Here is a 17,093-nt window from a genome sequence, read left to right on the forward strand (position 1 = left end):
CGTGACTTCTAAGGTTTCCTTCAGCTTTAAGACACAAAATTGCCAAACCGGACATCAGGGCTCCAGGCTCACTTTTTAAATTGTCAAGATTAGCACCACCAAGTCAACCCCCTGCTTTAGGACTGGGTGGCGCAAAGCTTAGGAGATAAGGCACAATAGATGGGGCTCTGGCCTCTGAGAGGCAGGGCATGCGTGGGAGCTGGGAGGAAGGCGGGAATCCAGCCATCCCAAAGGAATCCAGCCATCCCAAAGGAAGGTGCGCATGGTACGTGAGGGGTCAAAGCCACGAGGGAGAGTCCCACTTAAGACACGAACTCTAAGTCCTTGGAAATAAGACTTGTGTTTCTTGAGTGAAAACCAAGACACAAAATTAGTTACAACTTCTTGGGTGGCTACTTTAGCGTCAATCATTAACTGAGATAGTTCCCTGGCTTACAACGGACTGAAAACTTCAGTCTACGCCACCATATTGTGCTTTCTGTAATATTATCAACAGACCCGCATTCTTGGGGTTCTGTGGCTTAAAAACCATGTGTGGGCTGGGCGCAGTGGCTGACACCTGTAATCCCAGCACTTTGGGAGGCCGAGGTGGGAGGATTGCTTGAGGCCAGGAGTTTGAGACCAGCCTGGGCAACATAATAAGACCCTGTCCCTTTAAAAAATTTAAAAAATAAGAGAATAATGTGGAAAGGAAACCCTTCAGAGCACCAGTCTTGGGGCGCATGTGCCTGGGTGAGCCCCTGCAGTCAGTGCCGTGAGCTGTTTGTCCCTGTGCACGAGTCCTGCTAGCTCAGCTCCACTGTGGGCTTCTGGAGGGGGGAACATGGCCTCGTGCATCCTGTGCAAACCACTGCTCACACCACTGCCCGTGGAGCGGAAGAGGCGAGGCTGCCTGAACTTGAGTTAGCACAAGCCTCTTGATTTCTGGGGACTCTCCATATCTACTGCTTTTATTGTCTTCTTGAACACCTTCCAAAATACATCGTTTGCTCTGGCACCTTCGACACAGCACAGTTTGTTTCCTATTCCCTATTCGAAGCGACACTCCCTACTCTCCTCCCCTGCTTAATTTTTCTCTGCAACACCTAGTGCTGGTAGAAATGCTCTGTATCGTACAAATCTGATCATGGCTAGTCTTATTTTTTTTTCTTTTTCTTTTCCTAAGGAAGGAAGAGACTAGTCTTATTTATTCATCACACACTCATAAGACATTTACGATGTGCTCCATCGTATTTCAAGAGCTTAAAAAATATTAACACGCTTCATCATCACAACAGCCCTATGAGGTAGGTACTACTGTTATACCCTATCTTTACTACCCCGTTATTTTACATATGGAGGCGCTAAGCGGTTTGAGTAGCCTGCCCAGGGTCACAAAGATTCCGCCACAGGTGCTCTGGCGCCAATGCTGGTGACCTGCCCCGTCCCACTATGCCCCCTCCTTGCCCACTAGAATGTCAGCTCCTGATGGCAGGGATCCTGTCTTTTGCTCGCCACCATGTCCCAGCACTTTGAGCAGTACCTGGGACAACCCCACCAACCGTCTGAACAAATGATCATCCCACACTTTACAGTGAGTGCACGCACCAAACACGACACGGGGGAGCAAAGACGAACAGGGCAGCCTCTCTGCCCCTAAAGAGCTCACAGTCTAGCGCAGGGCTTTTCCAACTTTTTGGACCACAACCTATAGAAAAGAAATATGTCACACTATTTTCCATAAATAAATGTGCTTTAAAACTGTACAATGGAAATCAAAAATTTACAAAAATAATTCTATTGCATGCACAGCATTTTGACACATTTTCTATTTTATTCTATGGTATTCTACTCCTTTCATTGGTGGAAATGCTGGTGGAGACCTAAGACATTTTTATGACTGTCTAACCTATGTCATCACCTGAAGTTTGGAAAATACTGAACTGTAGGCAGACTGTGAGTAAGAGAGGTCTACGTAAAAGAAGGGAACAGAGGAAGACCCTTGGGGGACAGGAGACCTCTGGGTCTTTGTTTAAATAATGGCAGCAGAAAGATGGTCCATTCTTCTATTAGGGTAAAAAGGAACTTTTGTTCTTCATATGAAGTATTTCCATTCATAATATCTCAAAACGTAAGTGTGGGCCAGGTGTGGTGGCTCACTCTTGTAATCTCAGTGCTTTGGAAGGCCAAGCTGGGAGGATCACTTGAGCCCAGGAGTTCGAAGGTATGGAGAGCTATGATCATACCACTGCTCTCCAGCCTGGGTGACAGAGTAAGACCCCTGTCTCAAAAAAATAAAAAAAGAATGGAAAAGGATATTCCATCAAAATAATAAGCAATAGAGAGCTAAGGTGGTTATCCTGACATGACACAAAGTAAACTTTTTTTAAAAAAACTAAGTGCCATACCCTGAAAATTTCAATAATGAATCATGATCCTCACTCTCTGGCAGTTTACACTTGGGTACCTGGACTTCAATCCTGCAAGCACTCTGGGCATTGGAGCTCTCAACCATCCGTCCCAATATGGGTGGAACTGCTGAGAGAAGGGAAAGGCACAAGGTGGCTGAGCAGGGAGCCTGGACACAGAGGACCTGGGGTTCCTTCCTGGCTCTCCTGGAACATGCCCAGATAGCTTAACTCTTCTGTGTTTCTTCATCTATGAAGTGGAGGTAATACTTTACCTCCTAAGATTGTTGGAGGCATCAAAAATGAGCACCATATTTATGTGACTTATAAATATATTAAAAAGCTTATTAATCACCAGTTGACCTTTTTCCTCCTCCATCTCCACCTCCCCATGACCTTTTACCAATGGCAAAGATCACTGCAACAGTCTGCTCTTCCTTGCTGCCCACCTCATCCTCAGAGGTAGAAGACAGTCATTAAAGAATTGATTATGGGTCAACTAATGCAATAACACAAGAAAAAGAATTAAAAGGTATACTGAAGAAAGAAATAAAACTGTCTTTGCTCACTGATGACATCATTGTCTATGCAGAAAATCTGAAAGATTCAACAAAAAACTCTTGGAACTAATAAGTGATTATGGCAGGGCTGCAGGATACAAGATTAATAAAAAAAATTCAATGGCTTCCCTATAGACCAGCAATGAACAAGTAGAATTTGAAATTTAAAACATAATGCCACTTATATTAACTCCTCCCCAAATGAAATATTTAGGTTTAAACCTAAGAAAATTTGTGCACAATCTATACGAGAAAAACTATAAAACTCTGATGAAAGAAATCAAAGAACTGAATACAAGCGTACCTCAGAAATATTGCCAGTTTGGTTCCAGACTGCCGCAATAAAGCAAATATCACAACAAAGTGCGTCACATGAATTTTTTGGTTCCCCAGCGCATATAAGAGTTATGTTTCACACTATGCTGTAGTCTAGTAAGCGTGCAATAGCACTATGTCTAAAAAAGATGCATATACCTTAATTAAAAAACACTTTATTGCTAAAAAACGCTAACAATCATCTGAGCCTTCAGTGAGTTGTAATCTTTTTGCTATTGAAGAGTCTTTCCTTGATGTTGACGGCTGCGGACTGATCAGGGTGGTGGTTGTTGAAGGCTGGGGTGGTTGTGGAAATTTCTTAAAATAAGGTAACAGTGAAGTTTGCTGCATTGATTGGCTCTTCCTTTCATAAAAGATTTCCCTGTAGCATATGATACTGTTTGATAGCATTTGACCCACAGTAGAACTTCTTTCAAAACCGGAGTCAGTCCTCTCAAATCCTTCCACTGCTTTATCAGCTAAGTTTATATCACATTCTAAATCCTTTGCTGTCATTTCAACAGTGTTCACAGCATCTTCACCAGAAGTAGATTCCACTGTCTTTGCTCATCCGTAATGATGAGCACCTCCTCATCTGTTCTAGTTTCATCATGAGATTGCAGCAATTCAGACCCATCTCCAGCCTCCACTTCTCATTCTACTTCTCTTGCTATGTTCAGCATTTCTGCAGCTACTTCCTCCACTGAAGCCTTGAACTCCTTAAGGTCATCTAGGAGGGTTGGAATCTACTTCTACCAAAATCCTGTTAATGGTGACATTTTGACCTTCCATAAATCATGAATGCTCCTAAAGGCATCCTAAATGGTGAGCCCTTTCCAGGTTTTCAATTCACTTTGCCCAGATCCATCAGAGGAATCACTACCTATGGCAGCTCCGGCCTTATGAAATGTAGCTCTTAAACAGTTAAGACTTGAAAGTCAAAATTACTCCTTGGTCCATGGGCTGCTGTATTAGTCTGTTTTCTGTTTCTTATAACAGAATACCTGAAACTGGGTAATTTATAAAGAAAAGGAATTTATTTCTTACAGTTCTGGAGGTGAAGAAGTCCAAGGTCAAGGGGCTGCATCTGGTGAGCGCCTTCTTGCTAGTGGGGACTCTACAGAGTCCTGAGGTGGCACAGGGCATCACATGGCAAGGGTGCTGAGCATATAAACATGCTAGCTCAGGTCTCTCTTATTTTTTATTTTTAAATGTTATTTTATTTTTTATTCTTTTCTTCTTGGTACTCACTGGTTATGGCAACTTTCTCTTCTTATAAAATCACCAGTTCCCTTTCCATGCTAACCCATTAATCCATTAATCCACTTAAGAGACAGGGTCTCACTCTATCACCCAGGCTGGACTGCAGTGGCATGATCATAGGTCACTGAAACCTTGAACTCCTTGGGCTCAGACAATCCTCCTGCCTCAGCCTCCCAAGTAGCTAGGACTACAGGTATACACCACTATGCCAGGCTAATTTTTTAAAATTTTTTGTAGAGATGGGATCTTACTATGTTACCCAGGCTGGTCTTAAATTCCTGATCCCAAGTGGTCCTCCTGCCTCAGCCTTCCAAAGGGCTGGGACTGCAGGCATGAACCACCATGCGTGGCCCCCGATCACCTCGTAAAGGCCCTACCTCTCAATTCTGCCCCATTAGGGATTAAATTTCAACATGAGTTTTGGAGGGGAAAAATATTCAAACCATAGCAGCTACAGAATGAATGTTGTGTTAGCAGGCATGAAAACGACATTAATCTCCTTGTACGTCTCCATCAGAGCTCTTGGGTGACCAAGTGCATTGTCATTGAGCTGTAATATTTTGAAAAATATTGAAAGCTTAAAATATTCAGTAAACCATGCTATAAACAGAAGTGCTGTCATCCAGGCTTTGTTGTTCCATTTACAGAGCACAGGTAGATATAACATAATTCTTAAGAGCTCTAGGATTTTCAGAATGGTGAATGAACACTGGCTTCAGCTTAAAGTCACCAGCTACATTGGCCCCTAACAAGAAAGTGAGTCTGTCCTTTGAAGCTAGGCATTGACTTCTCCTCTTCAGCTAGGAAAGGGCTAGATGGTAACTTCTTCCAACAGAAGGCTGTTTCATCTACATAAAAGTCTGTTGTTTAGTATAGCCACCTTCATCAATGATTTAAGCTAGATTTGGGTAACTTGCTTTAGCTTCTGGACCAGCACTTGCTGCTTCCCTTGCACTTTATTTTATGAGATGGCTTCTTTCCTTAAACCTCATGAACCAACCTCTACTAGCTTCAAACTTTTCTTCTGCAGCTTCCTCACTTCTCTCGGCCTCCATAAAATTAAGGAGGGTTAGGGACACTGCCTGTCAGTGAAATAAAGCAAGCTCACGCTGTCGGAAAAATGGCGCCAACAGACTTGCTGGATACAAGATTGCCAAAACCTTCAATTTATAAAAAATGTGTGTCTGCAGAGCACAATAAAGTGACACACAATTAAACAAGGCATGCCTGCAAATGGACAGACATTCCTTGGTCATGGGTAGGAAGGCTCAATATTGTCAAGGTGTCATTTTTTTCCCTATTGATCTATAGATTTAACGCAATCTCAATCAAAATCCCAGCAAGTTATTTTGTCGATATCAACAAACTGATTCCAGAGTTTATATGGAGAGGCAAAAGGCCCAGGATGGCAAAAGACACAGTATTGAAGGAAAAGAACAAAGTCAGAGGACTGACACTACCCAACGTCAAGACTTACTATAAAGCCACAGTAATCGGAACAGTGTGGCGTTGGCAAGGAACAAACAGATGAATGAAACAGAGGAGACAACCCAGAAATAGAACCACATAAATGTAGTCAACTGATTTTTGACAAAGGAGCAAAGGCAATACAATGGAGAAAAGATAGTTTTTTTCAACAAATGGTGCTGGAACAATACCACAAAATGAGTGTAGACACACCTCTTGTACTCTTCACAAAAATTAACTCAAAATGGATCACAGAACTAAATGTAAACTTCAAAACTATAAAATTCCTAGACAATAACAAAGGAGAAAATCTAGATGACCTTGGGTTTGGTGATGATTTTTTTGATCTAACCCCAAACTAACCATTCATGAAAGAAAGAATTGATTAGTTAGACTTCATTGAAATTAAATGTTTCTGCTATGTGAAAGACACTGTCAAAAAAATGAAAAGACAAACCACAGAGTGGGAGAAAAATATTTGCAAGACATACAGCAGATATAAAGGACCGTTATCTAAAATATACCAAAAAAACCTCTTAAAACTCAACAATAAGAACACAAACAACTTGATTAAAAAATGGGCCAAAGATATTAAGAAACAACTCACCAAAGATGACATACAAATGGCAAATAAGCCATGAAAAGATGTTCCACATCATACATCATCAGGGAAATGCAAATTGAAACAACAGTAAGATACCACTCCCTATCGATTCGCATGGCTAAAGTCCAGAACACTGACACCACCAAATGCTGGCAAGGATGCAGAGCAGCAGGAAATCTCATTCATTGCCCATGGGAACGTAAAATGATACAGCCACTTTGCAAGAGAGTTTGGCGGTTTCTTAGAAACCTAAACATCCTCTTACCATACAATCCAGCAATTGTGCTCTTTGGGATTTATCCAAAGGAGCTGAAAACTTACAGCCACACAAAAACCTGCACACGGATGTTTATAGCAGCTGTGTTCATAATTGCCAACACTTGGAAGCAATCAAGGTGTCCTTCGTTAGATGAATGGATAGATAAAGTATGGTATGTTCCAGACAGTGGAATATTATTAATTTTTAAAATTTTCATAAAATAATACTTCCTTTAATCACATGAGACGGACTCAATTTTTTATTCTATTTTTTCCTGTGTGCTTTTTTCTCCAGCTTTATTCGCTGGAAGGTATGATTGACAAATAAAAATTGCATATATATAGGGTATACAACATGATGTTTTTGTGTATGTGTACACTGTGAAATGATATCCCACCACCTACATAGTTACCATTCTTTGTGTGTGGTGAAAACCTTTGAGATCTATTCACTTAGCAAATTTCAAATATGCAATACATTTTAAAAAAATTATTATGGGTATATAATAGTTGTATAAATTTTTAGGGTACATGTCATATTTTGATACAGATGTACAATGTGTATTAATCAAAGCAGGGTAATTGGTGTATCCATCATCTCAGGCATTTATTATTTCTTTGTGTTAGGGACATTTCAATCCCACTCTTTCAGTTGTTTTAAAGTCTACGCTGACTTCTTGTTGATTATAGTCACTTTCTGGTGCTACCAGATATTGTTCAGTCTATCTAACTATATTTTTGCACCCATTAACCATCTTCATTTTACACACTCCCCCTCCCCACCCTTCCCAGTCTCTGGTAACCATCATTCTCCTCTCTGTCTCCACAAGATCAATTGTTTTTAATATTTAGCTCCCACATAAAAATGAGGAACATGCGAGATTTGTCTTTCTGTGCTTAGCTTATTTCACTTAACATACTGTTCTCCAGTTCCATCCATGTCGTTGCAAATGGCAGGATTTCGTTCTTTCTTATGGCTATATAATATTTTGACAATGGAATATTAATAAGCACTAAAAAGAAATGAGGTATTAAACCATGAAAAGACATGCAGAAAACTTAAATGCATATTACTAACTGAAAGAAGCCAATATGAAAGGCTTAGGTATTATATATGATTCCAACTCTATGACATTCTAGAAAAGGCAAAACTATGAGGAGAGTAAAAGGATCAGTGGTTGCCTGGGGTCGGGGGAGGGAGAGATGAGTACATGGGGTGCGGAGAGGAAGGCAGTGAAACTAGTCTGTAAGACACTGTAACGGTGGATACGGCTCATTATACGTTTGTCCAAACCTATAGAACGCACAACAGCAAGAGAGAACCCTGATGTGAACTGTGGACTCTGGGTGACAGTGACGTGTCAGTGTAGGCTCATCAGTTACAACACGCGCCACTCTGGGGGGGACGTTGATAAAGGGGAGGTTGTGCGTGTGTAGGGCCAGGGGGTAAAGGGGGAGTCTGCGTACCTTACGCTCAGTTTTGCTGTGAACCTAAAACTTCTCTAAAAAATCAAGTGTATTCATAATAATAATAAAAGATTCGACTATGGATTATTTGCAGGGAGTGGAAAAATGATGGCGTTAGATAATGCACCAAGCAGGTAATCAGTCCTCAGAGCACAGGATGACATGGAGTCTTGAGTTCCCGTTGATCAGACTGTGCACTCGCTTTTCCCACTGCCCAGACAAGCTTTTTCCTATTTTTGACAGTGACCCCACCGTGGACCTGGTCACCGGTTGGGATTCTCTGAAGCAGACCTCAGACCTTCCCTCCCCTTCCATCCCATGGCCCGTCAGACAGCAAATGCTTTCATCTCTCCTTCAAAATATGCTGCTGTTAGTGTTTGGTTCTTGTTTTGTTTTAAAACATTGCTATGGATTCAACTGTACCTCAGAAGTGACTGTCTTTGAAAATAGGGTCTTTACAGAGGTAATCAAGTTAAAATGAGGTCATTAGCGTGGGCCCTAATCCAACAGGACCAGTTTCCTTATGAAAAGGGGAGATTTGGACACAGACAGACACACACAGAAGGCTCACTCTGTGAAGACCCTGAGGGAGAAGACAGCCACCTGTCAGCCAGGGAGAGAGGCCTGGAACAGATCCTCCCCTCATAGCCCTCAGAAGGAATCTATCCTGCCAACACCTTGATTTGAGACTTGTAGCCTCCAGAACTGAGAGACAGTACGTTTCTATTGCTTTAGCCCCCTCATTTGTGGGCCCTTGTTATGGCAGCCCTAGTACACGAATGCAAATGTTTCAGAATCGCACTCAGCTGCCTTCGTTCCCTCTGCTGCAGCCCGAATCTAGGCCCCCGGGGTTACATCCCTGGGTAATTACAACAGCCACTTGGGATCTCCTGGCCTCAGTCTTTCTTCCTACCCATCCCCTAAACAAGCCACTGCTAGGGCGACCTTTCTAGAACTCTGTTTTTACCCCATCATTTCACTATTAGACTCTTTCAGGAACTTTCCAGGGCCTGGGGGATCAAGTCCACACTCCCATCCTAGCATTCAAGACTTGCACTTAAGCAGCACTTTCCAAAGTAGTGTTTAGAGGAAATGTTGGATGGGGTGGGGGGCGTTTACAGGTATGCCCAGGGGTGAGAGAAACAAGTTTTTCTCTGTTCAATTAAGTTTGTTTACCTGTCAACCAGGTGTTTTCTCTCTCTTTTCCCTTTATGGGTATGTGCTGGGAGTCTCTAAGAGGGGGATTTTCTTAGCTTACTTCCCTCTGGAACCTCTGTTCTTAGAGCATCCATAAACACTACAACTCAGCTTTCCTGGTTGGAGATTTTAAATGCTAACCTCAACTGTAAACTCTAAGATTTACCATTGTATCTGCAGCCCCTGAGAGAGTGTACCTTCTTGGCACTCAGATGCTTGACAGATGGAGGGGCGAATGGATGTTTCATCATCTGTCATCTTGCAATCTATTTCAGGTCTATCGAACACGATCATACCACTGCTTACTTCATGCAGGCCTCTGGCCCTCCGCTGTATGAACAGAACAAACTCTTTACCCGCCAATAACTTTGCTAGACTTCCTCCCCTCCTCCCCCATCCAAATGCCATCCATCAAGGCACAACTCAAATTTGACACCAACTAACCCAACTTCCTGCCTTTACATCTGAAGAGAGTATTTGTATCTTTCCCCATCCAAGCTTCTTGTAGTCCAGCCTTTGAAAGTTTAGGTTCTTACTTTTAAAATGCTAATTCATCTATCTGTGTCTCTGATGACTGTATTTATCAAAATTATACATGCATATATCTTATCTTCCCCTCCAGATTACAAATTCCTTGAGGGAAATCCATGTGCTCTGTGTTCTCCACAAAATTCCTAAATATGTTATTAAGAAATATTTGCTAAGAAAATTAACCTCCTCTACCTTCTACAGAGAAAACAAATTCCATTAATTATCCCTCTTCTGTCTATTATTTTAATCTATCTACTCCTGCTGATTTCTTATCTTTGTATTAATGAATTTCCATCCTAAAAAAAAAAAAAGAAGCTTTTTTCTGTACTTTTCAACACCCTCAAATAACAGCTTAATATTTCTCTGCTGCCTTATGAATATCTTGAGAAAACTGCATAAACTTTCTCATACTCACTCCTTAACTCTCACAAGTGGATTTTTGTCCACATGACTGATTCCCTTCCTAAAGGGTCCCGGTAACACGTGAATGGACAGATCCAACACTGTCTCTGTGGTCCTCACCCTCGACCACACTGCACCTCCTGAGGGTGGTGACCATTCCTTCCCCGGCCCCCAAGGCAATGTCCTCCCTGGCATTTTTTCTCTCTTTATTCAATATATATTTATTGAGACCTACCATGTACCAGACATTGAAGATATAATTATGAACAAAAAGACACAGGAGTCCCTGCCTTCAGGGGCACAGTCTAACCAGTGGAAGAGACAATGAAACAATCAGCAAACATATAATTATGAACGAGCACAAGTGCCATGCAGTGCCCTGACCACAGCTGGCTTTCTTCCCTGGCTATTCCTCTGGCTACTTCTGAGTTCTTACCTTCCTCTGGCCTGCAAAATTAGGTGTTCTTCGAGGTTCCATCTTGGTCCTCCTCTTTGCTTTCCTACAAGGACTGTCTTCCTTACCAATCTTATCCACTCCTGGGACTTCAACTATAACCTCCCAATGCATGAATCCTAAACCAATACCTAGAGCTGAGTTTTCTACCACCTACGGGGCGTTTTCCCAAGCTGTCTCACTGGTATGACAAATCTTACATACCCTAAACTCCACAAACCTTTATCTCCTCTTTCTCAACCAACCAACAAACAAAACTCAATTTTAACAACACACAAATCTCATCTTCTTCCTGAATTCTCTACTGATATTATTAATAGCAACCATTTCCCAGGCACAGGCTAAACACCTAGTCTCATCTTCCTTCTAGTCCCCTTGGGGTCCCAGATATGTTCATGAGACCATCAATTCAGTGCCCCCCTCATCTTCCACCAGCCCCTGTCTGACATTCAAGGCTCTGGGGCTCTGACCCCAACTTACCTTCCCAACTCAACACCTAAGATCTCCCAGTAAAGTTCACTCTGTCACAAATTCTGTCTATACCATTCCATCTATTGGGGGGGCTTTCATCTTGGCCCTCAGATGCACATCCCAGAATCTGATACTGGCTGCACCTGGAATCCCAAGGTTGATGTGAACACCTCGGTTCTTGCCTTCTCGAGATCGAAGAACGAAAGTGAGCAACAAAGAATGTGTTGCAAGCAGAGTGAAAGCATTTACTGAAGCTAAAGTGCATTCTTCAGGGTTAAGAGGGGGCATATGTCCTAGTGGATCATGGCCCCAGGGATTCTGTGTCAGCCATCCCTTTTTCTCCTGTCTGGTCTCTCCTCCTTTGTGACATTGTCTCCTCCCCCCTTTTTTTAACCAATGGGCAGGGGAATTTTTCATCTTATATGGTTAGGCCTGGATGTGTCGTGGCACCCAAAGCCCACTTGGGCGGAGGGGGCAAGCGGTAATGTCGTATAATGTGCCTTGTGTTGCTCCTGTTATGTTTCTTGTGACACTTACGGTTACCTTATCTTGCTACTATTACAGTATGTTTCTTACTCAGCATTGTTCACACTGCCCGTTACATACTTCCTCCGTTCACCTCTTACTTTCCTACCTATGCTAACAGAATCTATTTCTGTGTCAGAGATGCTCATATCATGTTGCCCTTGACCATGACAGCAGCGTGACCATACAGCAGACTGTGTAAAATGTTGCTGAGAAATCAAATAACAAAAGCAGGATATAAAATAATATAAAATTATTTGTAGTTTTTATAATTATGTGTATAAAAGAATTCATCAAAGTGAAAACAGTTGCATGAGAGTGGTGGAATTGTGGATGAGTGTTTTCACCGATCTAGAATCAAAATTTTATTTAGTGTGCTTTTTCAAGCAAACTTTTTATTTTAGAATAGTTTTAGATATATAGAAAATTTGAGAAGATAGCATACAGAATTCCTATATACCATACACCCAATTTCTCTTATTATTAACATACTACATTAATGTGATACTTTTGTCACAACTAAATGAGCCAATAACTTAATATAGAGCCTAAAACTTAAAAAAAAAAACAAAACAAAACTTGTTTTGTAAAACCAAATAAACAACAGAAGAAAAATGTCATTCTTTCCATAACCTCTAACTCCAACTAGGCATCCTAACATTCATTATTTTCCTTATTTTTATTTTACGACTTCAGACTCCTTTTGGAATGGATCCTTGGCTACAAACTGGAACACGTTTTTGCTTTACCGTCATGTGCCATAGGCCTGCACATACAGTTAAAGTGGCTAAAACTTTATTGATTGATAAAGGTCTCAGGAAATGTTTATGGTTTAAATATCTGAGCTGTACTCACATCCTAAGATCTAACTGTGTGTGCACTGCCTCTCCAACAAGTCTGTAAACTCTGCCTGGGGTTTTATCTCTCTCCTCCTTCTCCTGCCTTTTTATAATGTCCAAGAATTCCCAGTCCAGATCTGTTCTCAGAATATATGTTCAATAAATACCAGTCATAACTCATTGTAAGAGTAGAATAGTTCTAGTAGAAGGAGTGTGGATTTTAAATGGCCAGAAGTAAAGAGTTCTTTATGAAATTCTGTCTGAGCCGGGAGCAGTGGCGTGCACCTGTGGTCCCAGCTACTCTGGAGGCTAAAGCAGGAGGATCGCTTGAGCCCAGGAGTTAGAGCCTGCAGTGAGCTATGATCACACCACGGCATTCCAGCCTGGGCAACAAAGTGAGACCTTGTCTCTAAAAAAAATTAAAAAGAAATTCTGTCTGAGATGTCAGACTTTAATTTTTGATACTAGGACTCTACAGTGTTTTTCCTCTGCATCATTCAAAGAAAGGAAGCTGAAATTAAGCCTTAGTAGAAGTGGATGTTAGTTCTTAAAATATAAAAATCACTACAAGGGCAGTTAATAAATATTCTAAAGACCCTATTTCCAGCTTGCTCCTAATGTTTGAACTATAGAAAATGGAGTGTGGGGTTTTTTTCCTTTTAAACGATTCTTCCCTAGTGAGTTTTCTTTGTTCTAACTGCCAAGTTGGTTTCAAAGAATCTTTCTGAGTATTAGCAGTTAAAATAAATCCTATAGATTATACAAAGAAAAATCCAATTGAAGTAGCTAGCTTATAGTCCTACTTTGTATAGGAATAGAAGATATTCTGTTTTAAAATAGAACTTAAAAAATCTTAACTGGATCTTTCCCACCCTTTTTCAGTTGATAAATATATTTTCATCTTTTAGGATAGTCTTTACTTAATATAGCCAGAATTATAACACCGAAATGCCGAACAGTGTGCTAATGTGTATTCTGTACCTAATCTTAAGTGGTTTTGGAAAATCCCTAAGAGTAAACTAAATGAACAGTGCAGCATTCTTTTATCTTCAAGGGAGTCTATATGTTGCAAAAACTGTGAGGAGAAAAATTTTGTTAAAGACATTAGAATTACAAGAAAGGAAAAACTTACACTTTCAGTTTACTAAAACAGTTTAAATTCAGTCAGTGCAGAAGCCAATCATTAGAGTATAATTCCAAGGAAAAAGAATAAGAGTTTGATATTCACAGTCCATGACTGAAGATTCCCCAAAATAAATGTCAAAGTAGCACCACTGACAATTTTCAAGAGTTGTATGTCATAATTAAAACTGCTTATTTTATCAACAGAGGTGATTTGACAACTCAGAGATATTGTTATTAATGTTTTATTACATATTGATGTTTTTAAAGCAAGATTAAACAAAACTTTGTTAAAAATTAACTTGGTGTTATAGAAGGAAGAGAACCGAACCAGCCTATCTTGAGGCAAGACATGCTTTCTGAGACATTTAACATGTTAAACAGAGGTTAGCACATGTGAGGTATTGTGCAATTTTGCTAATGAGCTTTGAGTGAGTGAATACAGGTGGACTGGTCAATGCAAGGAGTAACTGAAGCACATGGTGACCCAGGGAAGCCTCTGGAAGGATGTCCATCAAAAGGTGAACAGTGGAATGACAGGCAATTCTCAATATATTTTTTGTGCTTTTTTTTGCATAATCTGAACTTTAAAATAATAAACATTCTTTTATAACCATAACACAATAAACATATCTGTTTTTTTAAAAAGACAATAGAAATAATATGTCAAAGTTTGGTGTGTGTTATCCAGATAAATAAATAAAGGTTTCATAAACCATTATGAAAACGTTATTACAGTATCTAGTTTTGTTGTGTCCTAAAAAAATTTTTAACCATCCACGGCATACCAACTGCAAAGGAAAGAAAGCAACTCTCCTTTCTAATTCACTAGCATGGGCCTTCTAGTCTTAACATGTAGATCAGTATTAATTTCAAAGAATGGACTAAAGCTACCATGGTTATTAGAAGTAACAAAAGTTCTATAGATGTGCTACCTTACTGGGCTGCTTAGAGATCATTTTCAAACTTATTATCTGGAAATCTTGTTCTTCATTCTTTATTTTTAAAGCTCTATAAGATACTTCCTCCAAAATTCCAGGTGGATTATCACGTGCCTGAGGATAAATATATAGTTGAAATTATTCTTACCTGATGTTGCATATCAGAATTTGGTGGGCAGGTCAAAGTAATTGTATCACACTCCTCAGCTAGGGGGGAAAAAAGACACAAAGCTTGATAAAGAAAGAACACACCCTGTGCCACAGGACCTAAAATTAAGGCGCCATATCAGGGGCTGCCTTGACATCTAGTAAAATCAGGAGGGCCCAACTGCAAGTCTCCCCACCACCTCTGCTAGCAAGGATAAAGTCCCTTGCTAAACAATGCTCCTTATCAAGGATTAGGCACAATTCCTGCTTATCTTAGAGTAGCAGGTTTCAGTTTCCTGCCAGCCACGGAATTATTCAAACAGGCCAATCGCGTCCTCCAGCGGGAACAGGGGTACCCTACTCTTTGGATACTACAATGCTTGTCTCACCTGGCCCATGGCTGTTCACTCCGTTCCCAAGTACAAGATCCGTGTGGCCCCGAGTGGCATGCAGTGTCCTCCTCCCCCAAGCTATGAGTATATATGACTCAGAAACTGCTGTCGATCTCATCTACCCAGTGTCGGTGTGTGTGTCTGGCTATCTCCGTCATCCTAGCACAGGACCCTCCCTTACCAGTGGGGTGAGGAGGAGGTGATCAAAACTGGCATCATGAACAGGATGACCCAACCATGACTGGGGACATTTGGCACATTTACTTAACTGCTCCTGGCTAACTAACTTCACTTATAACAGTGTAGGCCGCCTGGGATGGAGCCGCCAATTGCCAGCAGACTTGCACTTGGCCCGCGAGGTGCTGTGTTGTCTTTGTTGGGTGTTTGCTATCTCTTCCCACCTCCCAGCCCAAGATGAATACTGTTGCGACTTATAACCACGACTCCAGCATTATAAAAGTGATCCATGCAACCAAAAATATTTGTGCCCCTGTAAGACTTTGAAATTAAAAAAGAAAGAAAAGAAAAGTGCTGTGAACCGATGAGACCCCAGCGTGGCGTGCTGCTGGGCTCGGCCTGTGCTGGGCAGGAGGCGCCCACTGGAAGGGCGGTGGTAGTGCAGCTCTAGCTGGCTGCTGCTTAAGCCCCACGTAACAAGGCTCAGGCAAGAGCTCCCTGAGCGCTGCATCTAGCCTAGTGACATCACTGGCCACATGGGGCAGACATACAGACAGTTTTTGTGAGTGTGCACCACGAGGACAGGTGCGGGGATGACCCTCTGTGAAATCTGCAGAAAGGAAGGAAATCACCACCCCAGGGGGAATTCCACCCTGGTTGCCATTGTTCAGGCAAGGGTAGTGACCCTGCCTGTCCGCTAAGCTGCCGCTTCCCCTTCTGAAGCCCGTGTGTTCTCCTGACCCCCCAGGACAGGAGGTGCAGAGCCGTGGCAGGTGGTGGCCCAGGCTCTGACGAAGAAAGAAAAGGGGAGGAGGCATCCAGTGCAGCGGGCTTTGCTTAGTGCTGCTGCTCTCCCGCAGGGCAAAGGGCAGATCTCATCGCTGTGGGGCTCGGTGGCCCCCCGGCCCCCAGGCTACAGATAAAACCACCTGACTGGCTGTGGACCCCAACTCCAGGAGCCAACTGACATTCCCTGGAGGAAGAGGCAGCTGCCTACGAGGTGAGCCACCGGCACCCAGGCCTTTCCCAGCAACCACCCAGAAGGTCCCCGTTAGGGATAATCAGATGGAGGCAAAAACTGAAAGCCACAACTTTATGTGGCTAAAAAGCCAAAGGATCTGGAGAGAATTTGTACAGGAATAGAAAAAATCCATAAAATAATTAATTATCAGTTTTTTAAAAACCCACGTGGCAGAAAAGACAGGGCCATAGCGGAGCTTGGTTTCGGTCCATCAGCCTCTGGGTCATGGGCCCAGCACTCTGCCACTTATGCCCAGGGTGCAACAAAATCTCCGTCCTCAGAGTTACAGGGAAAGCCCTGGAGCCCGTGGGGCACAGTAAAGGGCTTAATGCAAACGTGATGTAAGCCCAGGTCCTTAAACCACACGAGAGCATATGAGCTACCACAGGGAAGGACCCCAACCCTGATGATCCTGATCGAAGGCTCTCTGGAGGAGGAAATGTACAAGTATGAGCACAGCAGAGAAGACTGCCTCCCCCTTCCCAAATATATCCAGGGACAGAAAAAGAAAAGGGAGTGAAAGAGAGACCTGGATACAGGAGAGGAGATAAAA

The 17,093-nt window shown here is 42.0% G+C and overlaps 1 protein-coding gene across 1 annotated transcript in view; it reads right to left on the reverse strand.

Annotated features, from left to right (window-relative positions):
• Positions 1 to 17,093, reverse strand: part of EDARADD (EDAR-associated death domain) — a 55,938-nt gene that overhangs the window by 19,517 nt on the left and 19,328 nt on the right. The window contains exon 4 of the mRNA XM_012660299.1: positions 14,952 to 15,010. Within this exon, the coding sequence (XP_012515753.1) occupies positions 14,952 to 15,010 (59 nt within the window). The remainder of the gene's footprint in view (positions 1 to 14,951; positions 15,011 to 17,093) is intronic.

The sequence above is a fragment of the Propithecus coquereli genome, unplaced genomic scaffold (genome assembly GCF_000956105.1).
Source record: "Propithecus coquereli isolate 6110/MARCELLA unplaced genomic scaffold, Pcoq_1.0 Scaffold66, whole genome shotgun sequence".
NCBI classification, from domain to species: Eukaryota; Metazoa; Chordata; class Mammalia; order Primates; family Indriidae; genus Propithecus; species Propithecus coquereli.